Raw genomic sequence first — 27,884 nt, forward strand, 5'->3', positions numbered from 1 at the left:
AAGGAATTAAAAAAAAAATTTAGGGATGCCTGGGTGGCTCAGTGGGTTAAGGCCTCTGCCTTCAGCTCAGGTCATGATCTCGGGGTCCTGGGATCGAGCCCCACATCGGGCTCTCTGCTCCTCAGAGAGCCTGCTTCCTCCTCTCTCTCTGCCTACTTGTGGCATTTATTTATTTTAAATAAATAAAATCTTTAAAAAACAAATTTAAAGCTACCTATGGCATTAGGATTATAGTGGTGACCTTAACAAGAGTTTTTTTTAATGGAGTCGCAAAAGTGAAAATCAGGTCAGTATAGCAAAAAGTGAGAGGGAGATCAGTAAGTCATGAGAGCATGCACAAAGAAGTTTTCCTACAAAAGGAAAAAGAGAGGCTGAGTAGTAGCTAAACGTAGAAGATTTATCAAGAGAGGGGATTGTTACTTCCCTTGAGCATGTTTAATGCTGATAGAAAGGCCATTGGGGGAGTGATTGAGGAGGTCATTCAGTGACCACGTAAGTACCCTAAGCAGATGGAAAAGGATGCTATTGCAAGCATAGGCAGAGGGCCCTTTCTCCTCTGTAATAAGAGGGCAGGGCAGAAGGGAGGCAGAGACAGGGTCATTTGGGAGTTGGTGGGTGGGGAGTTGAGCAAATTCCTATCTTATAGTTTCTATCTTCTTTGTGGAACAAGAGGGGCTATTATCTACTGAATTAGAGGAGTGGAATAAGAGTAATTAGGCATCTCATAAAAAGTGTGGAGAGTTTGGTTTGAAACCTTACTTTTGAGAATGGGAGACTGTGATCAACCAATCTCTTCTACATGACTTTTTCCCAAAAGCACTTAGACCCCTTGATGTGGGCATAAAGACAAGTATTGGACTCAGGCTTTAATGAATAAGTACCATCCAAACAAAATGGGAAAAAGAGTCATTATTAAATAGACTCTTCCACCTTCCACCCTCTCCCACCACCTTCAGGATCTAACAGTGTTATCTGCATATATTTTTTCACTTATTCACAATTCATAGAATTTGTATTTTCTAGCTGATCAGCCTGAGTAAACTAAAGAGGGAAAAACATAACTTGGAAGGCTAGGAATTGGGATGTGAGAGAAGGAAAAGGAATAACATTATTTGGCATAAGTACTTGTGTTAGATATTCACAAACCTGGTCTCATTTATTGTAGAGTTGGCAATAACTATTTCCTGATTCTTCTTTCTAACAAAATTTCAATAAAGTTCCTACTGATCCCTTTCTGTGGCCACAAGATTGGTGGGAAAAACTCACCTCTCTGAGATCATAGACCGTCAAAGCTATGGACATGATGGACATAATTATGATGGCAAAAGCATATTCCTTATAGTCTTCACTAAACCACAAACAGACACTGAAGAGTTGAAATATGTAAAATGGATTTAAAACCTGTTGGCAGGAAAACAGGAAGACAAAAGTAATAATTAGTCTTCACATTAGCTATTCATTGACTTGTTTGCTTTCATAAATCACCCTATACAATATTCTCATTCTTATTACATTTATTCAGCAATTATCATATGCCAGACACTGTACTAAGCAACTTTACTTGAATTTTCTCTTTTAATTTCCATAATTACCTTATTACCCAGAAGCTATTACTTATCACCATTGAAAAGGCGGAAAAGCTGAGTCTCCCAGACCTTGACAAACTTGCTCAAGGTCACGCAGCTGTAATAGCCACAGATTAGGGCTTGAACCCAGGCAATCCGGCCCTGGAGCCCTTACTTTTAATCACTGTTAACTTTATCATTTACAAAGTAGTGTCTCATGGATCCTCATACTGACCATCGCAAGGGTGTTGGGTGTGAATATTTCCAGGTCCTGTTTACATGTACTGGCCATAAGAAGGCTGAAATTAAGACTCCAGGTTTACAAAGTTAAAATGTTCTCAAGTCTGTTGTTCTTTCTTATGACACACCATCTACGATCTTCAAAGCCATCAAAATACCTTAGATTAATGGCTAAGTTGAAGACCACAATTGCTCATAAGTAGAGAGCCAAGCTGAAAGTGGGAAACTTGTCACTGAATATCTAGAACACTGTAGAGAAAGGAGAGGTTAACTCCAACAGTCGTTAGCTTGTTTTGGTTTAAGACTTTTTGTGCCCTTACTCCCCAATACTTTCTAGTTTCTTTCTATTTGTTTAGGATGGGAACATTATTCCTTGACTCTGGTTAGGGAAGGAACACACAGAAACATTTCCTTTCAGTTTCTTTTGCTTCCTTCCATTCCTGAAAGAAGACTTGCTAGAAATATTCAGAAAGTACCTTGAATTTAGTATGTTTTTTTAATAAAGGAAGTAGCGAAGTACAAGAAAAGACCCAGAGTACAGCTGTACAGTTATAGTTTCATAATAATCATGGCTAAATGAAAAATAAGTCCAGTAGTAGAGTCAAAGAGGAAAAATTCAACTCATTAAATGATGGTTAAGTCCTTTTTTCCTCCCACATACACATTGAGATGGAGAAAACTAGTAAGTCCAAGCAGATGTTTTTCTTCCTACAATTCTAGATATTGAGGAAATTGTATATTGTGCTCATAAGAAAAGTTCTGAGTTTTTTAAATTTTTAATTATTATTTCAGTTTCACAAATTTGAGACAGACTAAGAAACATAGGATTAAAAAGGAAAGAAAGAGAAGAAATGTATGTTTATCCAGTTATAAAAGGATAAGTGGATACATCAGCATATCTTATACTGTATCAGGCAACATGTACAAAAGATGGTCTCTGAGAAATAGAGTAGAAGAGAGATATGAAGAAACTATACCTTGTATTTTTTTTAAATATCCCAAATTACAGTTATGTATTGACAAGTAGCATTCCTGATCTTTTAACTAGAACTGAATTCCTTTATTCTCCAGCCAGGATGAAGAGAAAGTAATGATTACCTCCTTGACGAGTAGTTTCCAAATTGGTGTGATTTCAACATCAATAGTATTAGGCCCACATATTAACCTCCTACAGAGAGAGATCATAGATCAGTTAGTTATTAATAATTAAAATGAAACCCACTTTTTACTTGTTCACAAAAAGTTCTTTTCACTCTCTTACAATCAACAAAAACCCTCCTTGTTACATAATGTCCCCATCCTTTTCAAAATAACTGAGGAAGGGGAGAGTCCCCAAGCCCAAAAACAATAAACTTGATCTTTTTGCATCTGTTGAATTGACTCTTCCTCAGGTCTAAATATTTCCCTGATGGCAATTTGGGTATTTAATTTAGCCATTGCCTCATTAACGTAGTTTCGAGATTGGCACTCTCTCAACTCTGTCCCCAACTTTGGCTCTGTGGATGTGGGATGGAGAGATAATTACAAGAAAATCGTTTTACCTTCCTACACTTGTTCAGCTGTGGAAAGCTGCAGAATTTGTTTTAAGAAAAGATGTTGGGGACATTAGGCTGCCGGCAAGATAGCAGAGGAGTAGGAGAACTAAAAAGAGCAGGAATTCTAGGAACAGAAAATTGAGCACTTTCTGGAAGGTAGGACACGTGGAGAAGTGAATCCAAAGCAACATACAGGGGGAGGGCCTGCTCCTGGGGAGTGAGAGAGCAGCAGAGCACAAAATCAGAACTTTTAGAAGTCTGCTTCCCTGAAGGACATCCCTCCAGAAGCTAAGCAGGGAGTGGAGCCCTCGTGGGGACAATATGGTCTCAGAACCCTCAGGGTCACAGAGAGACTGGGGGTGTCTGAGTGTGGCAGAGCATTTTGAAAAAATGCTATTAATGAGGTGCTATAAAAAATGGAGGCTCTTACTGCTAGGATAAATGAGGTAGAAGAGAGAATTAGTGATATAGAAGACCAAATAATAGAGAATAAAGAAGCTGAGCAAAAGAGAGACAAACAACCACTGGACCATAGGAGGGGAATTCAAGAGATAAGTGATACCATTAGACAAAACAATATTAGAATAATTGGGATTCCAGAAGAAGAAGAAAGAGAGGGGCAAAAAGTATATTGGAGCAAATTATAGCAGAGAATTTTGCTAATTTGGCAAAGGGAACAAGCATCAGAATCCAGAAGGCACAGAGAATGCCCCCTCAAAATCCATAAAAATATATCCACACCCCATCATCTAAAAGTGAAACTTACAAGTCTCAGTGACAAAGAGAAAATCCTGAAAGCAGCTCAGGACAAGAGGTCTATAACATAAAATAGTGGAATTATTAGATTGGTAGCAGACCTATCCACAGAGACCTGGCAGGTCAGAAAGGACTGGCATGATATATTCAGAGCACTAAATGAGAAAAATATGCAGCCAAGAATACTATATCCAGCTAGGCTATTGTTGAAAATAGAAGGAGAGATAAAAAGCTTTCAGGACAAACAAAAATTAAAAGAATTTGCAAACACCAAACCAGCCCTACAGGAAATATTGAAAGGCATCCTCCAAGCAAAAAAGAGAGCCTAAAAGTAACAGGTCAGAAAGGAACAGAGACAATATACAGTAACAGTCACCTTACAGGCAATACAATGGCACTAAATTCATATCTTTTAATAGTTACCCTGAATGTAAATGAGCTAAATGCCACAATCAAAAGGCACAGGCTATCAGAATGGATAAAAAAACAAGAACCATCAATATTCAATTTACAAGAAACTCATTTTAGTCCCAAAGACACCTTCAGATTTAAAGTGAGGGGGGTGGAAAACAATTTACCATGCTAATGGACATCAAAAGAAAGCTGGGGTGGCAATTCTTATATCAGATAAATTATATTTTAAGCCAAAGACTATAATAAGTGATGAGGAAGGACACTATATCATACTTAAAAGGTCTGTCCAACAAGATCTAATAATTTTAAATACCTATGCCCCTAACATGGGAGCAGCCAACTATATAAACTAATTAATAACAAAATCAAAGAAACACAGCAACAATAATACAATAATAGTAGGGGACTTTAACATCCCCCATCACTGAAATGGACAGATCATCTAAGCAAAAGATCAACAAGGAAATAAAAGCTTTAACTGACACACTGGACAAGATGAACATTACAGATATATTTAGAATATTCCATCCCAAAACAACAGAATACACATTCTTCTCTAGTACACATGGAACTTCTCCAGAATAGACCACATCCTGGGTCACAAATCAGGTCTCAACCATTACCAAAAGATTGGGATCATTTCCTGCATAATGTCAGACCACAATACTTTGAAACTAGAACTCAGTCACAAGAGGAAAGTTGGAAAAAACTTAAATACATGGAGGCTAAAGAACATCCTACTAAAGAATAAATGGGTCAGCCAGGAAATTAAAGGAGAATTTTAAAAATTCATGGGAACAAATGAAAATGAAAGCACAACTATTCAAAATCATTGGGACACAGCAAAGGCAATCCTGAAAGGAAAGTATATGGCAATACAAGCCTTTCTCAAGAAACAAGAAAGGTCTCAAGTACACAACCTAACCCTACATCTAAAGGTGCTGGAGAAAGAACACCAAAGAAAGCCTAAACCCAGCAGAAGAATAGAAGTAATAAAGATCAGAGGAGAAACCAATGAAATAGAAACCAAAAGAACAGTAGAAAAAATCAACAAAACTAGGAGCTGGTTCTTTGAAAGAATTAATAAGAGTGATAAACCCCTGGCCACACTTATCAAAAAGAAAAGAGAAAGGACCCAAATTAATAAAACCATAAATGAAAGAGGAGAGATCACAACCAATACCAAAGAAATACAAACAATTATAAGAACATATTATAAGCAACTATACACCAGCAAATTTGACAATCTGGAAGAAATGGATGCATTCCTAGAGACATATAAACTACCAAAACTGAGCCAGGAAGAAGTAGAAAACCTGAACAGACCCATAACCAGTAAGGAGATTGAAGCAGTCATTAAAAATCTCCCAACGAAAAAGAGCCCAGGGCCAGAGGGCTTCCAGGGGAATTCTACCAAACATTTAAAGAAGAATTAATACCTGTTCTCCTGAAACTGTTCCAAAAAATAGAAATGGAAGGAAAACTTTTAAACTCCTTTTATTTTTTTTAAAGAATTTATTTATTTATTTATTTGACAGAAAGAGATAACAAGTAGGCAAAAAAGACAGGCAGAGAGAGAGGTGGGGGAAGCAGGCTCCCCACTGAGTAGAGAGCCCAATGTGGGGCTCCATCCCAGGACCCTGAGATTATAACCTGAGCTGAAGGCAGAGGCTTAACCCACTGAGCCACCCAGGTGCCCCTAATCTCCTTTTATGACCTTGATCCCAAAACCAGAAAAAGACCCCATCAAAAAGGAGAATTACAGACCAATATCCCTAATGAATACAGATGCAAAAATTCTCACCAAAATACTAGCCAATAGGATCCAACAGTACCTTAAAAGGATTATTTACAACAACCAAGTGGGATTTATTCCTGGGCTACAAGTTTTGTTCAACATCCACAAATCAGTCAATGTGATACAATACATTAATAAAAGAAAGAACAAGAACCGTATGATACTCTCAATAGATGCTGAAAAATATTTGACAAAATATAGCATCTTTTCTTGATCAGAACTCTTCACGGTGTATAGATAGAGTGTACATACCTCAATATCATCAAAGCCATCTATGAAAAACCCACAACAAATAACATTGTGAATGGGGAAAAACTGAGAGCTTTCTCCTAAGGTCAGGAACATGGCATGGATGTCCAATATCACCACTGCTATTCAACATAGTACTAGAAGTCCTAGCCTCAGCAATCAGACAAAAAAGAAAAAAATGCATCTGAATTGGCATAGAAGTCAAACTCTCACTCTTTGCAGATTAAATGTTACTTTATGTGGAAAACCCAAAAGATTCCACTCCAAAACTTCTAGAGCTCATACAGGAATTCAGTAAAGTATCAGGATATAAAATCAATGCACAGAAATCAGTTGCATTTCTATACACTAATAGCAAGACAGAAGAAAGAGAAATTAAGCGGTCAATCCCATTTATAATTGTACCCAAAACCATAGGATACCTAGGAATAAACCTAACCAAAGAAGTGAAGAATCTGTACTCAGAAAATTATAAAGTAAACATGAAAGAAATTGAGGAAGACACAAAGAAATAGAAAAGCATTCCATGCTCATGGACTGCAAAAACAAATATTGTGAAACTGTCTATGCTACCTAAAACAATCTACACATTTATTGCAATCCTATCAAAATACCAACCTTTTTTTTTTTTTTCAAAGAAATGGAACAACTAATCCTAAAATTTATATGGAACCAGAAAAGACCCTGAATAGCCAAAGGAATGTTGAAAAAGGAAACCAAATTCGGTGGCATCACAATTCCAGACTTAAAGCTCTATTACAAAGCTGTAGTCATCAAGACAGTATGGTACTGGCACAAAAACAGGCACATAGATCAGTGGAAGAGAATATAGAGCCCAGAAATGGACCCTCAACTCTATGGTCAACTAGTTTTTGACAAAGCAGGAAAGAATGTCCAATGGAAAAAAGTCCCTTCAACAAATGGTGTTGGGAAAATTGGACAGCCACATGCAAAAGAATGAAACTGGACCCATTTTGTGTGTGGACACCACACACAAATATAGACTCAAAATGGATGAAAGACCTCAATGTGAGAAAGGAATCCATCAAATTCCTTGAGAAGAACACAGGCAGCAACCTCTTTGACCTCAGCTGTAGCAACTTCTTCCTAGAAACATCGCCAAAGGCAAGGGAAGCAGGGGCAAAAATGAACTATTGGGACTTCATCAAGATCAAAAGTTTTTGCACAGCAAAGGAAGCAGTCAACAAAACCAAAAGACAAATGACAGAATGGAAGAAGATATTTGCAAATGACATATCAGATAACGGGCTAGTATCCAAAATCTATAATGAACTTATCAAACTCAACACCCAAAGAACAAAGAATCCAATCAAGAAATGGGCAAAAGACATGAACAGACATTTCTGCAAAGAAGACATCCAAATGGTCAAGAGACACATGAAAAAGTGCTCAACATCCCTCAGCATCAGGGAAATACAAATCAAAACCACAGTGAGGCACCACCTCACACCAGTCAGAATAGCTAAAATTAACAAGTCAGGAAATGACAGATGTTGGCGAAGATGCATAGAAAGGGGAACCCTCCTACACTGTTGGTGGGAATGCAAGTTGGTGCAGCCACTCTGGAAAACATCATGGAGGTTCCTCAAAACATTGAAAATAGAGCTACCCTACAATCCAGCAATCACACTACTGAGTATTTACCCTAAAGATAATAAATGTAGGGATCCAAAGGGGCATGTGCACACAAAGACTTCTAGCAGCAATGTCCACAATAGCCAAACTATGGAAAAAACATAGATGTCCATCAGCAGATGAAGGGATAAAGACAATGTGGTGTATATACACAGTGGACCATTATGCAGCCCATCAAAAAAATGAAATCTTGACTTTGCAATGATGTGGATGAAACTAGAGGGTATTATGTTAAGCGAAATAAGTCAATCAAAGAAAGCCAATTATCATATAATCTCTCTCACATGAGGAATTTGAGAGGCAGGGCAGGGAGTTGTGGGGGATAGGGAGAGAAAAAATGAAGCAAGATGGGATCAGGAGGGAGACAAACCATAAGAGACTCTTAATCTCGGGAAAAAACTGAGGGTTACTGGGGGGTTGGGTGGGTGGCGGAGGGATAGGGTAGCTTGGTTATGGACATTGGGGAGGGTATGTGCTATGGTGAGTGCTGTGAAATATGTAAGCCTGATGATTCACAGACCTATACCCGTGGGGGAAATAATACATTGTATGTTAATAAAAAATAAAAAAAATAAATTTAAAAAAGAAAGAAAAATTGTTGGGATCTCAAAAATAGCTCTCGCACACAGTTATATAGCTCTTTAATTGAAAACCTAGAGCTATGTATCTATGATTATGCAGAGCAATGACCATTTAAGAGTTATTTTGCTGTTGGGAATACCAACCACTCTCTCCTTGCCTTCTATATAGACTTTCAGTTCAAATAGATTGGGCAAATACATTAGAGCAGTGCCTCCTGAACTTTAATGTTCATACAGATGACTTCATGATCTTGTTAATGTGAAGACTCTAATTCAATATGGATGATGCATGGTCTTAAGATTCTGCATTTCTTTTTTTTTTTTTCTTAAGATTTTATTTATTTATTTGACAAAGAGAGAGAGATCACAAGCCAGGGGAGCAGTAGAGAGGAGTGGGAGAATCAAGCTTCCCAGTGAGCAGGGAGCCTGATGCAGGAATTGATCCCAGGACCCTGAGATCATGACCTGAACTGAAGGAAGATGCTTATCCAGCTGAATCACCCAGGTGCCCCCAGATTCTGAATTTCTAACAAGTTTCTAAGTAATGCTGATGGCAAGGCTCTAGGTCCTCCAATTACTAAGAAACAGGGTGGAGGAGAATGTGAGAATCATAGAAACTTAGGACCAGCAAGAACTTTACAGGACCCTCCTTGCTTTATTAATAATTAGGCAACCAAATCCCAGAGATGAGAGGTTACCAGCTCAAAATCACACAGTGAGATTTTGAGAGATTCTAAACATTCCACACTGTGCCCTTCCTCTTCTTCTTCCACCTTCCATCTGTGTGATCTTGTTAAGGCCATCAATACCTCTGTGAGTCTCAGATTTCTCATGTGTTACACTGGGAGGATAAGGACATTTGTTCTACCTCCCCCACAAGGTTGCTCTAATGAAGTGAAAAAATATATGTGCATGCATTTAATTTAACCATACTGAATAGAGCATTACAAGGTTTTCTGATATTGACCAGCTAAGATAACGATGTGTTGGGCTCTCTAGCTGCTAATGGTAACTGTCCTTTGGAGCTGATGTAGATAACAGGAGGCATGGTACCTAATCTCTTGTTCTTCTTTTGTTAGACCTGATCCAAATTTTAGATGTATCTTGGCAGAACTGAGCCAGTCTTCCAAACAACTGAAATAACAATAATGAGAAAGACATATTTAGAAATAATATTTTTGAGATAAATTTCTCTCTTTTGAATGAAACTGCCAAAACAACTTACCCAATTTTCTGGAACTGTCCTTCTAAGTTGTTCCAAACATATCTTATTTTCTGCACTTTTATGCATCTCACCTGCAAAAGAAAAGTACTAAGAAAGTCTCTAGCTTAAGGATTTGTAAATACATAGCAGTTCAGTAGCTAAAGAAGCATCTGGGGAAGAAGCAAGGATAGAGCCCTAATATACTTAAAATGATCCTTTCCTAACTTACCCCAACCTTCCCTAATAACACAAGTGGCCTTCTTTATTAGAAGTTATTCAGTCAGTGTGTATCATGGACCTACTATATGGATAAGCATGTGACTAAAACTTAGTCTCTGCATTCCACTATTTGATAACCCAACAAGGGAAAAAATTACAAATGAGAAAACTAGGGACACCTGGGTGGTACAGTCGGTTAAGTGGCCGATTCTTGGTTTTGGCTCAGGGCGTGATCTCAGGGCCCCGATCTCAGGATTGTGAGGTGGTGGAGTCCCAGGTAAAGCTCTGCACTGAGGATGGCGTTTACTTGAGATTCTCTTTTCCTCTCCCTGTGACCCTCCTTCTTCTGCTCATGCATCCCCTCTTTCTCTCTCTTTCTCTCCCTCAAATAAATAAAAATCAATCTCAAAAAAAACAGAGAGAGAAAACTATACCATACAGTCAAACATATACATGTCAAACAAATAAAAATACAATAAAGTAAAATTTGTAGTACTGAAATGTAGAAATATAGAGAGGACAGATGTCTGAAGGCATCATGAGGAGATGACATCTGAGCTGCAGCCCTGAAGAGTTGGAAGACTTTTGCTCAGATGAGAAGGAAAAAGAGCATTTCAAAGAGATTATGCACAAGTTAGTCATGGGGAGGGACAAATGAGTGGGCCCATTTGACTACAGACTGGAAAATGAGTCTAGAAAGATAAAGATAAATTAATAAAGAGCGTACAGCCTTAAATGCTAGGATGAGGTATCTAGGGCATTTTCTTGTAGACAATGGACTTGCAGAGAGAACTACAGAGGAGACAATGACAACGATTAGACAGGGAGCAGGTTCTAGAAGACAGTGAGCAAGCTATTGCAAGAAAATGTGCTCCAGGAAGTGAGGGTCTAAGGGGGTGGGCAGTAAGAAGGGAAAGTAAGGTTCATGCTGATGGCAATTAGGCATTCTTGTTTCTGAATTTCTTTAAGCAACTTTATATGCACATCTGAATCTCTGTCACCTAGTGATGTAACTGATGCAACTGAGCACAAAGCAAGGCTGTCATACGGTTATGGAGCCATGCTTATAACCTCATTTTGCCCACTGGAATTAACTAGCAAGCTTTAAAAAATACTAATGTTGGGTTCCACCCCCAGGTGATTCCTATTTCATTTGTCTGGATTGCAACCTGGTCATAAATATTCTTTTCTTCGGATAGTTCTGATGTGCAAAGTTGAGAAACGGTGTTCTTCCTTTTACAGCTTCTCTGATAATTATGTCCTTGAGAAATTCAAGTAAATTTTCTACGCCTAAGTTTCCCCATGAATAAATTGAGGCAACTGAGCCTATTATCCATGGCAGCTCTTCTGAGTATGTTCTAGACCCATGAATAGGATAGTCCATATAAAGGTTAGATAAATTCTAAAACTGGTAGAGCATACAGCTGAAATATAATAAGGGTCCAACAAATTTTTTTTTGTAAATAAGTGAATGAATGCTCTGTACAACCACATGACAACTAGAAATGGAGGTTAAATCCCTAAGCTTCAACACCTGGGTTACACTAAATGAATCTCAACACTGTTCAATAAATATATGTGTGTGCACATGGATGTGCACACACACACACACACACACACACATTCATAGTTACCCAGTAAGAGTGTTAAATGCTGTATGTTTTATTTTACAGAATGGACTTATTTCAGCAAGACTCATTGCAAAATAACTTTAAAAACTAAATCCTACTTTCCAATTGATTTTCAACCTATAAAGTTAGAGTACACTGCCACTGGGAGTGATTCTTCCTTCATAAGCTTCAAGATGGAGTAAGAAAAAGTGCATGAAGGCGATCATGGCCCATGTTGAGACTTCACGCTTCCTGCCTCACACTTGCCATTCCTGTTCCGTCCCTGTAATTCTGTAAGCAGAGCTGGACTGTACTCACAGCTACTGTCTGTTGAGGACTTGGGGGCCTTTCACACATTCTCTTTAGTCTTGTTCATCATCCTCTGGCACAACAGGCATTACTTTCACCTTTACTCCATCCTTCGTCCCTGAAGTTCATTTTGATTAAATCATTTGCCCAAGAAAACACCTATTAAGAGGCCAGGGTCAAATTTGAACTCAAACCCATCTGGCTCCAAAGTCCAGTCTCTCAAAGGATATAATGTTCAAACAAGTCTCAGAAGAAGATCTGAAAAATCCCATCACTGCCAAGATTCAAGCTGAAGAAAGTGAGGGTTACCTCCTTTATTAATTCCCTAGGTTCAAAATTCTGAGTTAGAACATGTTTAAAGGGCAAGCTATGGGAGAATGTGAGGGCCCTGCTCCATTAGGGAGCCTAAATCCACACTGAGATTGAGAAGCTAATAAAATATAATGGACACAGAACATTAACAGGTGAAGGCAGCAATAACGGAGAATAAAGAGGTTACTGGTAAATTTTACCTCAGGCCAGAAAATAGAAAGCTCCATTATCTCCTGATAATTTCTTGAGTCCATTCGTCACAGAGTGAGAAGAATGATCCCATCAAAGACCTTTCAAATATCTTTAACATTCCCCTAGCAGGAATCATTTCTGCCTGGAGTCTCTCTGCTTCCCTTATCCCATTCAGACGCTCGGGAAGAAGGTAAGAGGATGTGAAGTACAATATTTGCATGGGGTGGAGTTTCTTTGCCCATTTCCTGGAACTTCAGACCAGGAAATAGTAATTAGGACATCAGGGGTATTCAGTGGGGTGATTGTCATCTTTCTTCTCAGAATCAGGAACCTTGTCTCTCCCCAGGCTTCCTGCTCGTCGTTTCTTGTTGGAACACGTTGTGAGAGCATCCTGTTTAACAGGTTCAGCACTGGGTTTTCCTTTTGCCTGTGATCCCACAGTGATCCTTAGAGTCTCCTCTTAGCCTGCACTTGTACGCCTGACAGAGCTCTTTTGCCGCAGGTCTCCAAGTTCTCCCTGCAGGGCCTGAAAGGTTGTCCTGTCCGTACTGTTGCTCTTCTCACTGTCCCATTCAGTACTGTCATGGCTGAGCCTGTGGAACCTCCCCCAATTTCAGTGAAAGTTTCTGTCCTTTATGAATGTAGCTCAGGACGGTTCACAAATCACCTTAATGTCTCATCTTAAGTTTACAACGGCCTGAGAAACAGGCACAGGAGTTATTGCTCTCGTTTTATAAGCAAGAAGCTCAAGGCTTAGAGAGGCAGTAATTACCCAAACTCTCTACGCCATATGTGGTAAATGAAGATATCAAGCCTGGGGCCAGGGCTTTCCATTTCAAGACCTCTGTCCCATCTTTACATTTTGATTATTTAAGCATTTCTTCTTCTTGTTATCCACTTATTTGTTTGATGCAATTAGAAAAGGTGGAGGTCAATAACAATCTCAGGTACATAAAATTGATTTGGGATGCCTACTTACCCAGGTGAATAACCACCTGTTAGTTGAAGGTGTTAGTAGAAGGTGTTTGACCTCTTTTGTTTTTGTTTTTTTAGGAAATTAAGACAACTGGATGATAACAATTGACAATAGAAAAACTGCTCAGCAATTGACTTTTATTATTTTTAAAAATTGACCTTGAGCTCATAAAACTAAACAGCTGTCTACACATACATAAATTTAAGAGAAAACAGCTGTCTTATAAACTATGCCTTTATTATGAATGTTAGCTAGTCATAATCCAAGTAGTATTAATTTAATATGGAGAACAGGGAGTAACCAAATACATTTTTGAAAGACAGAACTCAAAATAAGGTCATTTTGAAGACATAAGAAAAGACCCTAGGATGTTTCTGGGCGATTACCTTTAAGTAAGAGAAACCCTCTTTCATACATTATCACACAGGGTCTGATGGTACTAAGAGCTAATGTGTACTGAGCATCTACTGTGCACCTGGCACCGTATTATTCTTTGTATTCCTTACCTTATTGAATGTCATCAATGAACAGTAGAGGTAGGCATTGTCATCATCATTCCATACATGAAGAAACAGGTTCAACAGAGCTTAGTAACAGATCCAAGGCTGTACAGTTTAGAAAGATGAAGCTGAGATTGAACTCAGCTCTGTCTACCTCCAAAGTGCATGTTCTTTATAGCGTTCTATGCATACTGTAGAGGATTGGCACAGTGGAGAATCTAAACATATTTCGGGGGAGAACAATTACATTTCTTTAGCATCAAGCAGTTACCATAGTTTACTTACCTTTAGGTCTGGCTTTCTGATGGCTCTGTTTATGATGTACTCCTCATCTGTAATGACAGGGTGGTCAGGAGTGACACCTAACTCGCTGTTTAATGATGACAGGTGGATCCACATTACCTTTTTCCGTGAGTAAGTTTGGAATTCATCCTGAGGAAATAGACACCAAAACCCCCATGAAGATGAGAGAAGCCATCAGGCTAAAATTCAACATAGGAAATATCATTTTAATATAATCCTGCAAGTTTATGGAGTTAATAAACATTCTATACAAAATTACATGCCCTTGAACACTACCTTAAAGGAAAAAGCCTGTTATCATTTATTGAAGAATCTGGATGTGACTACAAGGCAATGCCCTATGTAACAAAATTCAAGGGTAGGGGGGTGGATTCCCAGAAAAGAGCTAGTTTTCCCTCTTACCCTTCAATCCAGAAGCGAATTTTCACAAAGGGGGAAAAAAAAAAGGCAAAAAGCAAGCACTCTAAAGGGCTTCTGCGGGTTTCTGAGGATGGGGAAACCAGATCAATCATAGCATCCCAGGACTTCCAGACCTAACTTTGATTCTACCTCTTCCAGGTCAGCCCCTGTAACACCATTTGGGGGTGGGGGACTATCACTATCCTTACTCCCGAAGATCCTAACTGCCCTCTCTTGTGCGCCTAATCACTTTCTTATTTTTTAAAATTATTATTATTATGTTCAGTTAACCACTGTATAGTAAGTACATCATTAGTTTTTGATGTAGTGTTCAAGGATTCATTAATTGTGTACAATACCCAGTGCTCATCACAACACGTGCCCTCCTTAATATCCAACACATGATTACCCTATCCCCCCACCTCCCTCCTTTCTGAAATCCTCAGTTTGCTTCCCAGTCTCCGATGGTTTGTCTCCAGCACTGATTTCTTCCCATTAAGTTTTCCCTTACTTCCCCTGTGGCCCTCTGTGCTATTCTTAATGTTTCACATATGAGTGAAACCATAGGATATTGTCTTTCTCTGCTTGACTTATTTCACTTAGCATAACCCCCTCCAGTTCCATCTTAATCAGTGTTTGCTTTGTATTCTCTTAGTTCACCTAGACCACTGGAAGGTAGAAAACATGTTTTATTGTCCCTTATATCCCTGTCCATGTGGAGAACTGTGACCTGCCCAGTGAAAGTGAATGAATGGATGTTTGTCCGTGACTGAATGCATGGATTGAAGGCGCCCAAAGGTAACTGTCAAAAGGTTAGCATAGGTAGGATTCAAGAAGGTACCTTCCTTCATGATCTTAACTGAAACCTCTTCCTTTGAAGTTCACTGCTGACTTCATCACAGAATGAAACTAGAATGAGTAGCGCTGGATTGAGTAACAAGTACTACAATGGTACCTCAGAGACAGACACAGTAATAACTGTGGTGATTATCTAGAATGAGCAAATCTTTTTTTTTTCCACAAAAAACAAGACTGATTTATTTTACAATGTAAGCATTAAAAAAGTTTTACTCTTATATGTAAATGACAAGAAAAATATGACAGGCAAGTATTTGTAACATATACAATGAAGGGTTAATACTTTGTTGGTGCAAACTAGAAGACAAACACTGAAAGTAAAACTGAAATAACAATTCAGAAAAGACAAAAAGGTGAAATGTGAATATCGAAGGTTGGGTTAATAAGTAATAGAAATCCGGTGAAAACAATGAAGATCCATAGTTTACGTACAAAAATAGGAAATATTTTCAAAATGATAAAGGTATTGTTAAAGAGGCATCCCCACAGTTTAGTGAGATCTCTTTAACAAAACAAATTTGACAGTTACATATGATTTATTTTTAAAAATCATATTTATAACCTTGTAATTTTATTTTTAGAAATGTACCCCTAAACAATAACCATAAATATTTTTTAAAAACCCACATTTGTGCAAAAAGATGTTCATCATTTTTAGATTAACAGTTTTAAACAACTAAAAACGATGTCAAAGTCCAAAAGAATTAAATGGAATGGGTAAATCTTTTATTTATTTATTTATTTACTTATTTTCAGCATAACAGTATTCATTATTTTTTCACCACACCCAGTGCTCCATGCAATCCATGCCCTCTATAATATCCACCACCTGGTACCTCAACCTCCCACCCCCGCCCCTTCAAAACCCTCAGATTGTTTTTCAGAGTCCATAGTCTTTCATGGAATGGGTAAATCTTGTGCATAAAATCCACTAGGACGACTGGGACACCTCAGGAGCTAGGAAGGATGGCAAGGGAAGTCCAGCCTGAAAAATAATTTGATGCCTAAGGAATGTAGATCAGAGCTGGGAATTGTCTCCACCAAACCACATTTGTGGAGAAGAGTATACCAGCTGCTGCTGCAAAAGGACAAGAGCAGAAGATACACTTGTTGTTGGAGCTAATCTCTTATATTGATTTTCCTCAAGAGAAGCCCACCTCCATGGCTTTGCTCCTTTAGCTTCCTCAGCCTGGATTACACGTCCTTCTTTACTCTCTTTAAGCCTTCATAAGGCTAGACCCTAACCATCCTAAGGGGTCCAGCTCAAATTTCACATTATGGGAACCTCTTCAATTCCTTTTTCCCCCAAAATATCAGGGTACTTGAACCTTTACCTGTCACCTTATCACTCCTCTTGAACTATGAGTAGGGACTGCTTCTGATGGGTATCTGTGTTTAGCCAGGCCTAACACAGCTTCTGAGAGACAGCCAGAGACTAAACCAGGGAGAGATAGAGAAGTAGGGTAGAGGCCGAAGAGGGGAAAGCAAAGCAAAAGGTGTAGGGAGAGAAGGGAGGACGAGGAGGGAAGAGAAAGAAAGGGAAGGCGAAGGAAGGGGACAGACATAAGGAAGGCGGAAAGTAGGTTTTTAGGCTCTGTAGGTAACTTCTTTTAATTCTGAAAACTAGTAAGTATATAACTAAATCAAATTAGATTTCTATGAAGTTACCAACAGAGCCTAAAAATGACAGAAAAAGGTTACATATCTAATGACTGAGCCACTGAGCTGGTGGACACATTCTGGGTATTGTGGGATAGGCAACAACTCCATAGGACATATCTTGACAATGATACAGTTCAGCATTACATGACTTTGCCTTTGATCATGTCAAAGGGAATATTGTTGTAAGGGGGTTTTGTTTGAACATCTAACAATAAGAAGAAATAGTTAACATTTATTTAGCATTTCTGTTCCAAGTATTCCATCAGCAAGGCTCAGGCCAAACCAGTCTGGTATGGGCAGCAAGGCCAGAACCGAGACCTGAAGCCAGGTCTTCCTACTTCAAATCTTGACTCCTTCCTCTTTGTTTCAACAAGTTGTCCATGTTTTTTTGCTCATGTATGAAAATTACCATGAAATCTGCATTATGTAACAAATAGCATCCAGTTTTTCACAATCTCTGCTCTTTTGGCAGCAGAGAATCTGATTCTTAAAACCAAGCTGTCACCCCTTGGCCCTGTGAGGCAGCAAACAGACCTCTTGATTATAATGCCTAAAAAGGGAATGGCGAAGTGGAATACTGGAACTCCCAAGTTCTTCCAGGCCAATGATAATCTAATGCACCAACTCCATGACTTCATCTAAGTCAGTATGCGACCAAAATTCATCTATATGCCTCCATCTTATTACATAACCTGTATCATATTTAAATCAAAGGTGTTTGGATATAGTTGCCTTTAAGTTTATTTCTTACCATCACTCTTAACACCCCCCCAACTCCTGTAACCCATAATTCTATATAATGCAAATGTATAAATCTTTTTTTTTTTTGAAAGAGAGAGAGTGCATGGGTGTGTGTTGGGAGTGGGAGGGGCAGCAAAGCGAGCCCCACCTCAAGCTCAATTTCCCCACCCTGAAATCATGACCTGAGCCAAAATCGTGTCAAATGTCTAACACTTAACCAACTGAGCCACCCAGACCACTGATATAATGCAAACTATATATATAATGCAAACTTTAATTATATAAATATAATGCAAACTATAATTCTATAGGTCTAGGAAAGATACCAATAGAGAGACAATCATTTTTCTTAGAGTGGGTAATAATATTGATTTTTCTCATTTATTGCCATGTTAAACACTATGTAAAATTATTCACTTTTACCCCTGGGGATAAAAATATATTATATGTTTATAAAAAATAAAAAATTTTAAAAAATATTATTCACTTTTTTTTTTTTTAAGAAATTTACCCAACTTTTTAAGAAAAAAAGAGCAGGTAAAAAATTGGAGGGGAAAGTGTGTCAGTTGTGAGGTGGTCGCTCACCAACAGCTTCTCCCGGTTTTTGGTCTGGCGTTGCCCAATATGGAAAAAGCACGACCCCTTCCTGAACAGATTTCAGGTCTGAACCATCTTGACCATCAGTGCAACTCTCTGAGCCTAATTTTCTGCATCCGGCAAGCGGGGCTGAGAATACCACATGTCACGGGTGTTTGAAGAATTAAATGCAATAACACATAATGCACCTGGTCCGCAGTCTGGCCTGTTGCTGAGTGCAACAAATACTGGTTGGCCTATGGCTCTGTGCCTTATTTTCCACAGCATTTTGTTCCTGAGAGCTTTCTGTAAATAGGACTTTGTTTTCCCTTTGAGGAAATGTGAGAGTCTCTGAGAGTCTTTCTATTTATTTTTCCTTTCTGAAAAAGAAGCAATTTTACCTGGAAATGGCTATTCCACTTCACTCTGTTTCTCAGCTCTCTCAAGCAGTTAATGATCCAGAAGAGACTTAAGTGAACCCGAGGAGCGACCTCTTTAAATAACTGCTTTGTAATGCAAATAAGCCAAACTGTTTGCTTGGCAAGTCTAGACTTTTAACACCTCCAGGCTCCTTGAGCAGGCTTTACCTTCTTTTTATCAAGAGAATTAACCAGCTCAGTCCCTGAATTTAAAGAGTAGAATTTAAAATAATTCAAGAGTGCCTTTCAAAGAACTGAATGTACACAGGGGAACTTTGACCTAGGTGTTGGGGGAGTGACGAGGAGTTGGGGGTGGGGGGTGGCCACTGGGCATTTTTTAATTTTCTGTGGTCTTGGGATTTCTGAACTTTGAAATGCCAGGCTAACTTTTATATTTGCACAAAGTGAGTGGCCTTGCTTATCTTCTTAAGACTTTTTGTAATACACATCTGTTGGAATTTCAGAGTAGTGTAATGGTCACTTTAAGTTCATGCCAATGCTGTGACTGACCTTGTGTAGGAGTTTGCTATGCACAATGTACTTCTGAGATTGCCCTAAGAAGAAAAGTGACCCAGGGTGCATGGGTGGCTTAGTCGGTTAAACGTCTGTCTGCCTTTGGCTCAGGTCATGATCCCAGAGTCCCAGGATTGAGCCCTATGGGCTCCCTGTTCAATGGAGAGCCTGCTTCAACTTCTCCCTCTGCCCCTCCCCCTGCTTATGCTCTCTCTCAAATAAATAAATAAAATCTTTACCAAAAATAATAATAATAATAATAAAAGAATAAATTTAAAAAGATGAGGAAAAGTAACCCATTGCAAAGTTCAAAGAGGTATCAGAATGGCAGTATTTTTCATTTGGACGTGGATACATCGTAATGCTAAAAACACAAACTCTAGCTAAGATGAAGTACTGAGAGGATTATGAACAAAGTAATAATAACTTACATTTTTCAGGTTCTTTCTAGAACACTATCTTTAGTCTTTACAGACCCATGATTTTGGCAAGATATTATTCTTTTTATTTTTAATTATCACTTTTTTTTTCCCTTTCTCCTTCTTGGTCATACCCATTGATACTCTTAATAGCTTGACCTAATATTCCCAAAGTTGCCTAGCTGGAAAAAGTTGACATTGGCTAGAACGTAGGATTTAGTTATAAAATAGAGAAAGAAAGTTCTGTGCATTGAAGAAATCTCTCACTAATTATTGTCTCAGTACTCTTGGGACATGTTGCCAGATAAAGGGGAGAGGTGTAGTGGTATGGAGACAGGACAAAGCAGGAAAGTTCTATGACAAAACAAGAGCTATATCTATGTTTGTATACCAAAAAAAAAAAAAAAAGGAAATTCTGAACAATTCAGCATATACTTTTGGGGAGATTAAGTATTTTGCTTGTATTCATGATCATTTTCTGAAGGAAGAATGGGTAGTGAGTTTGCTAACTGTCCAAAATGTCTGGAGATGCGGGGCATAGTAAGAAGTAACAAATAGGGGCGCCTCAGTGGCTCATTTGGTTGGGCAACTGCCTTCGCTCAGGTCACCGTCCCGGAGTCCCGGGATTGAGTCCCCATCAGGCTCCCAGCTCCATGGGGAGTCTGCTTCTCCCTCTGACCTTCTCTCCTCTTAAGCTCTCTCTGTCTCTCTCTCAAATAAATAAATAAAATCTTTAAAAAAAATTTTAAAAAGAAAAGAAAAGAAAAAAAAGAAGTAACAAATAAAAAGTCAAAATTGGTTTTACAAAGTGTGTAGTAACCCAGGCCCATGGCATGCCTACACGCCAGGCCTGGATTTCATCAAAGCACCTCATTACGCACCCTCTCATTTATTTCTCATGACAATACAGCAAGTACTACTGTTAGCGCCACTTAACACAAGAAGAGTAAGGAGAGGCAAAGTGGGTGGGGGCGAGCTAAATTAACTTACCTGTTATGCATTGGTTCCAAGGTTGAAGGCCTATCCCCCAGTGTGAGTGCATTTGGAGATAAAGACTTCAGGAAGTAATTAAGATTAAGTGAGGCCATAAGGCTGAGATCCTAATGCAATAGGACTGATGCCCTTATGAGAAGAGAAAGAGTCAAACCTCTCCCTCTAACACGTGAGAACACAGAGAGAGGGTATTTGGTCCTTTGCAAGCCAGAAGAAAGGTCTCACCAGGAACTAATCCTGCCAACACCTTGATCTCGAAATTCTAGCTTCCAGAATTATGAGAAAATGTTTTTATTGTTTAAGGCGCCCCGTCTGTGGTATGCTATTATGGTAGCCTAAGCTAATACATTGCTCAAAGTAGGTCAAGAGCAACACTGGGAATAAACCCAGGCAGTCGGGCGCCAGACTCCACTCTTCTACCATTTTACAGTATTGCCTCTGTGGAGCCTGCTGACCGGCCAGAGGGTAATAAGTTCCCCAGTTCCAACTCCAGTTCAGCTCTGCACAGAAGTTTTTCTTTCACTGCTTACAGCTTTGGGACCCTGAACTTTTCTTAAAAGTTCTCTATGCTTCCATCTGTAAAATGGCAGGGGAGGGAGGGAAATAATCTCTACCAGAAAAGACCATGTGAGGCAACATATTTGCAAATATCTTGCAAACTGTAAATCACAATACAAACTGCCCTCTGTTAGTAATCACAATGGTATGGTACTGGCACAAAAATAAACACATAGGGCCGCCTGGGTGGCTCAGTGGGTTAAAGCCTCTGACTTTGGCTCAGGTCATGATCCCAGAGTCCTGGGATAGAGCCCTGCATCGGGCTCTCTGGTCTGCAGGGAAGCCTGCTTCCTCCTCTCTCTCTCTCTCTCTGCCTGCCTCTCTGCCTACTTGGGGTCTCTGTCAAATAAATAAATAAAATCTTTAAAAAAAAATAAAAATAAAAAATAAAAATAAACACATAGATCAGTGGAATAGAATAGAAAACCCAGAACCAAACCCACAGTTATATGGTTGGTTAATCTTTGACAAAGTAGGAAAGAATATGCAATGACAAAAACACAGTTTCTTCAACAAATGGTGTTAAGAAAATGGACAGCTACGTGCAAAAGAATGAAACTGTACCAATTTCTCACACCGTACATAAAAATAAATTCAAAATGGATCAATGGCCTAAATGTAGGACCTAAAACCATAAAAACCCTAGAACAGGGAAACCTGGATGGCTCAGTCGGTTAAGCATCTGCCTTCAACTCAGGTCATAATCCCAGGGTTCTGAGATTGAGTCCCACATCAGGCTCCTCACTCAGTGGAAGCCTGCTTCTCCCTCTGTTTGCCACTCTCCCTGCTCTCTCTCTCTCTCTCTCTGACAAATAAACAAATAAAATCTTTTTTTTTTTTTAAATCCTAGAAAAGAGCACAGGTGGAAATTTCTCCTACATCAGCCATAGCAACATTTTTACTAGATAGGTCTTCTGAGGCAAGAGGTAATAAAATTACCTCTTCTGAGGCAATAAAAGAAAAAAAAAAACTATTAAGACTACATCAAAATAAAAACTTATGCGCAGTGAAGGAAACAATCAACAAAACTGAAAGGCAACCTAGTGGGTGGGAAAAGATATTTGCAAATGACACATCTGATAAAGGGTTAATATCCAAAATATATAAAGAACTGATACAACTCAACACCCAAAACACAAATAATCCAATTAAAAAATAGACAGAAGACATGAACAGACACTTTTCCAAAGAGGACATACAGATGGCCAAAAGACAAATGAAAATATGTTCACATCATTCATCATCCGGAAAATGTAAGTCAAAACTACAATGAGATATCACCTCATACCTGTCAGAATGGCTAAAAGACACAAGAAACAAGTGTTGGTGAGGATGTGGAGGAAAAGGAGTCCTCATATACGTTGGTGGGAATGCAAACTGATGCAGCCACTGTGGAAAACAGTATGGCTGTTCTTCAAAAAATAAAAATAAAACTACTGTATGATCCAGTAATTGCAGTACTGGATATTGACACAAAAAAACACAAAAACACTAATTTGAAAAGATATATGCACCCTTACATTTATTGCAGCATTGTTTACAATAGCCAAATTATAGAAGCAGCTCAAGTGTCCATCAATAGATGAATGGGTAAAGAAGCTGTGCGCGCGCCCACACACACACACACACACATACACACACACACGAATATTTTTCAGCCAAAAAAGAATGAAATCTTGCTGTTTGCAAGCCATGGATGGAGCTAGAGAGTATAATGCTTAGTGAAATAAGTCAGTCGAAGAAAGACAAATACCACCTGATTGCACTCACATGTGGAATTTAAAGAACAAAACAAACAAGCAGAAGAAGACAAAAGAGAGAAACAAAGAGAGACAAATCAAGAAGCAGACTTTTACTACAAAAAACTGATGGTTACTGGAAGGGAGGTGGGAAGCAGATGGGTATAATAGATGATTAGGATTAAAGTGTACACTAAAAAGAATAGGTCAATAAATAAATAGCCCTGTGTTATGAAGGACAAACTATTTTTCTTAACATAGAATCATTTCTGATAGGAGAGCCCACAGAATCTCGGGGCTCTCTGGTTGGATGTCTAAGGAAAAACCATGTTGAAATAAGGGGTGGGGAAATGTGATTCAGAAGAGGGAATGTGTACCTAAAAGAAATATAATACTGTCTTCTCTTACTTTCTCAGCCTTGACTCTTCACTTTAGCATCTTTGTAAGGAAAGTGCTGGTAAAAACCATGAGACCATTTATTACAGATTAAATTCAATTTATTTAATTGTATTAAATAAATATTGAGCACCTGCTGTGGCCACGTACTAGATGATGTGGAGAGTGAAAAGTAAGTCACAGTTACTGTCTTCAAAAAGCCTATAATCTAATAAAATAAAAACTATGAATAAAGGAAGATAGGACAGTGAGGAAAAACTCTGGTTTTAGAGGGTCAGAAGACGTGTGCAAGTTCTTTGTCCACACTATTACCTTTTCCTGGGCCATTTCCCATGTGCCCCTCCCCAACAGCCACCATCACCTTTTGACTCATTATCCTTCGGAGATTGGAAAGCCTCCTTGACTTGGTCAAAGCCCTGTCCTGTCTTACAATCTTACCATAACTATGAATCTTTCCTGAGCAGCACTTATAACAATGAGATATTTATATTTATTTGTTTAGTGATCTAGTAAACTTCATGAGGTCAAGAACTTTGATTTGACTAACTGTTATACCCCACTCCCTGTCCAGAGTTAGCCCTGTGGCTGGCACACAACCTGTGTTCATCAAATTTATGAAGGAGGGAAGGAGGGAAAGAGGGAGAGAGGAGGGAGGGAGGGAAATCCTGGGTGACATTTACTAGGCTTTCTAGACTGCAAAGCTGTTATCTGTATCCTCATCTGTAAAACAGAGACAGAGGATAGTGTCCATTTCCCAGGGTTGTTATGGAAGTTATATGAAATAGTCAATGAAATTCTGTTTTATAAAATGTGAAATGAATAGCATTTTAATACAGGGCAGATTGCAGAAAGCATTATAGCAGTCAGAGGTGAAAATACATAAATAAAAGAGAATGAAGGAAAGGTAATTAATTCCCCCCAGAATTGAGGCAGAGAATGGATCAGCAATGGAAAAGGAGGTAGACGGCTGAGGGATGACTAGGTTTTCACAAATAGCAGTAGAACACCTACTTTCTATACTCGTGCGTGTGAGTGTGTGCATGTACCAGTTGACTCCTCACCAGAATGTCACTCTACTGGACAGGGATTTCCATCTGTTTGGGTCATAGCTGTATTCCCGGTACCTATAACAATGTCTGGTACATGATTGGCGCTCAGGAAGTATTTAACGAATGAATAAATAACTGAATGAATGAACAGGTTAGAAAATAGCAGAAGAAATGTTATGAGTAAAAGCAAAGACAAAAAGTGCCTGGCTCCCTTGGGAAACAGCGTTGATGGGAGGCACCTGGGCTTGGAGAGACCAGACTACAGAGAATGAGGGAAAGATGAGTCTGGGATCCAGAATACGTGAATACAAATATTGGTGGCTAAGAGGATCCCGGGGCTGGTGGTCTTCGGATGCCATTTGCATGGCTGAGTTGCAGAATTTCTGAGTTTTCTAAGACCCCCAGCACTGACATCTTTAGGTGAAACTGAAGAAAAATGTTCCCCATTAAAACACTGAAATAAAACAACCTGACTCAGCCTAGTAACCAATCATCACATTCTCCTCTGCACATCATGAGTCTTTGACAACATGTCACATATGACAGGAAAGGAAAAAAAAAATGCATCTGTAATTATAATAAAGATGAAAACTATGGAAATTATCAGGAGCATCTGAATTCAAAACACCAATGAATGTAAATCATGGTATTTGCATAGAAATGTGGCAACCCTACAGATATCAGTTAAAATTCAGAAGTAGATGAATAATGAATAAAATGCCACTTTTAAAATTACAAAATAAAAGTGTAATTACTCTTGTATTTTGGAAAAATCTCACCCTTAGAGAGGTTTCATAAGAGATGGGAAACGAGCACTAAAGACTTTTTAGTCAGTACATCAGCGCCCCCCCACACTTTTTTAAATGTTAAAAAATGACTACCTCATCAGTGTCTGTGTTAATGATCTGTAATCTTACCAGTGTGAGATTGATGATAAATACCAAGTACTGATTTTTTAATAACATGAAAAACAGACATACAACACATTTTCAGGTAGTAGTTTTCTTAGTCCTCCTTAATGGGAGGTCTTTATAGTCCAACTATCACAAAATAATTCAAATAAAAAAATTTTAAGGAGTCATTTCATGCAAATAACCTAGCCACAGACTTTTAAACTATTTGTGGCCAAAGCTTCTTTTCATCTAAAGCTCAGATTGTAAGAATGTTTGGTAAATTGAGTTCTTGTCTAATTACATAAAGACTAATTTAGAACCTCATTTATTTGGAGAGTTTCTGGCAAAGCAAATCCATTTAAAATGACACATAAGAGGAGGTAATTAAAAATTAAAGTTGAAATCAAGATGAAAAAGGCAAGATTGAAGCTGGTTTAGATGGCTCTGATTAGTTATGGAGAGCAGTGAGATGGGAGAGGGGCTTAAAACACTTTGAAAGAAACAAAGAGGAAGAGAATGGAACACAGCACCCTAAGGCACCAGTGTTTTTAAATTTTTTCCAGTATGTAGCCAGGTGCAAAGTTGACCACATGCCACCGGGAGAGGTGACCTCATGGAGCATGGGTGAATTCCGGGGATTTGAAGGCCCTAGACCTCTTTCCCATGTTCCCCATCCTGGAAGGGAATGCTCCTGGCTCAAAAGGGAGGGCACAGCTTCCAGAAAGCAGCCTGTTATATGTGGGGCACCTAGCCCAGAGCAGACTCTTCTGTAAAGCAAGCTGTCAGAGCTGCCTCAGCAATAATACACACACACACACACACACACACACTCACTCACAATTAAAATGATCTCCGATCACGTATTTTATAGTTTGCAACGGGCTTTTCAATCCACAACCTCATTTCATCCTCACACCAACGCAAGCAAGAACAAGTACTCTTCCTTGGCTTATTTCCCAAGTGGGGGAATTGAAGTCCTGAAAGGTTAGGTAACACTCCCGAGGGGTCACATTATCTGGAGTGCTAGGACCTCTTGACTCCGAATCCCAAACTGTACACTCGTTCCCTATTGGTTGACAATTTGCTTGTTTCTCTTACTGGATGTTTTTTTCTCCTTTCTCCCTCTTCATTTTCCCTTTACACACTTCCCCTCAAGTTCTTTCATTTTCCTCCCTTCCATTGCCATTTTCTTGCTCGTTTCCTCCTATTCCTGTCTGTGCCTTGGCTCTGCCTGCAGTCTCAGACAGTACAGCTAGGCCAGCCAGTGATTCTCTCAGATCCAGAGAGTCTGGTGGTACACTCTGAAAAGCAGGAAGCTTTTCTGTTCCTAAGGTTGTTTCTGCAGCAGGAAGAGCTTTGGCCCCTGAGAACTATCGTAGAGCTTGGAAGGAGGTGCCTCTAATTTCACGCTTATGATTGTTGCTATCCTCCCCCCTCCCCGCATTAAATAGTGTGTTTACCTAGAGAGATTGTTATATATAAAGAGGTGCTAACAGCCCAGCAGAGTTTGGTTGTCAATTTGGGCCATTTGGGCTGATGTGTTGTGAGAAACGCTCACTAAAAGTCAGTCAGAGATGGATCATTCCGTGAGACTGTATCTTGACTCCTATCAATGGGAAGAGCCACTTCAGCCTATTGGCCACTGTGTGTTTATGGAATCCCCACCACATGCAGGAACTAATACATCAATTAGCTAATTAGAAATAATCCCTTCCCTTGTGGAGCTGACATGGCCGCAGGAACAGGAAGGACACACATTGCCTAAGTGGAATGAATGCTAGGAGGAAGTATTCGCTGAGCAAATTCAGGGAAACTCACCTAACACCAGCACTTTGTATTAGAGAGAGCGAGCGACAATGAGCTCAGAACAAGATGGCTTTTTTTTTTTTTTTTTTTAAACCCTAGCTTATCTGCAGGACGCAACACTCTCCCTCAAAGATTGTGGCTCTCTCAAATCAACAGAAGACTGTATCCTCCCCAGAGGGGTGCTCCCCGTCTCCTCCCCACCTCTTCCCATCCCTTCCTGCAGAGTTGCTCAAGGGGGACTAGGATAGTAGATACATCAGGACATGGGAGAAACATCCATGTGAACTTTGTATCTTGCTGCCTGCCTTAGTACTTCACATTACCCATTACTTTCAGCTGTTCAGAGGGTTATACAGGCTCCGATATTCACAAGACTCACAAGTTTAGAAGGAATATCCTGTGAAGCAGGTCTTAATGAAATCCTGTCATACACAAATTATTGAG

General features: G+C 39.1%; 1 protein-coding gene across 5 annotated transcripts in view; it reads right to left on the reverse strand.

Annotated features, from left to right (window-relative positions):
• The window catches only part of ATP13A4 (ATPase 13A4), a 134,365-nt gene that overhangs the window by 74,528 nt on the left and 31,953 nt on the right, over positions 1–27,884 (reverse strand). For all 5 annotated transcript variants that reach the window (XM_044252013.1, XM_044252012.1, XM_044252015.1 and 2 more), the window contains exons 3-7: positions 14,402–14,548; positions 10,020–10,090; positions 9,848–9,928; positions 2,904–2,973; positions 1,267–1,401 (exon numbers count right to left, since the gene is read on the reverse strand). In XM_044252013.1, coding sequence (XP_044107948.1) covers positions 1,267–1,401; positions 2,904–2,973; positions 9,848–9,928; positions 10,020–10,090; positions 14,402–14,548 — 504 coding nt within the window. The remainder of the gene's footprint in view (positions 1–1,266; positions 1,402–2,903; positions 2,974–9,847; positions 9,929–10,019; positions 10,091–14,401; positions 14,549–27,884) is intronic.

This window comes from Neovison vison, chromosome 6 (genome assembly GCF_020171115.1).
Source record: "Neovison vison isolate M4711 chromosome 6, ASM_NN_V1, whole genome shotgun sequence".
Lineage (NCBI taxonomy): Eukaryota > Metazoa > Chordata > Mammalia > Carnivora > Mustelidae > Neogale > Neogale vison.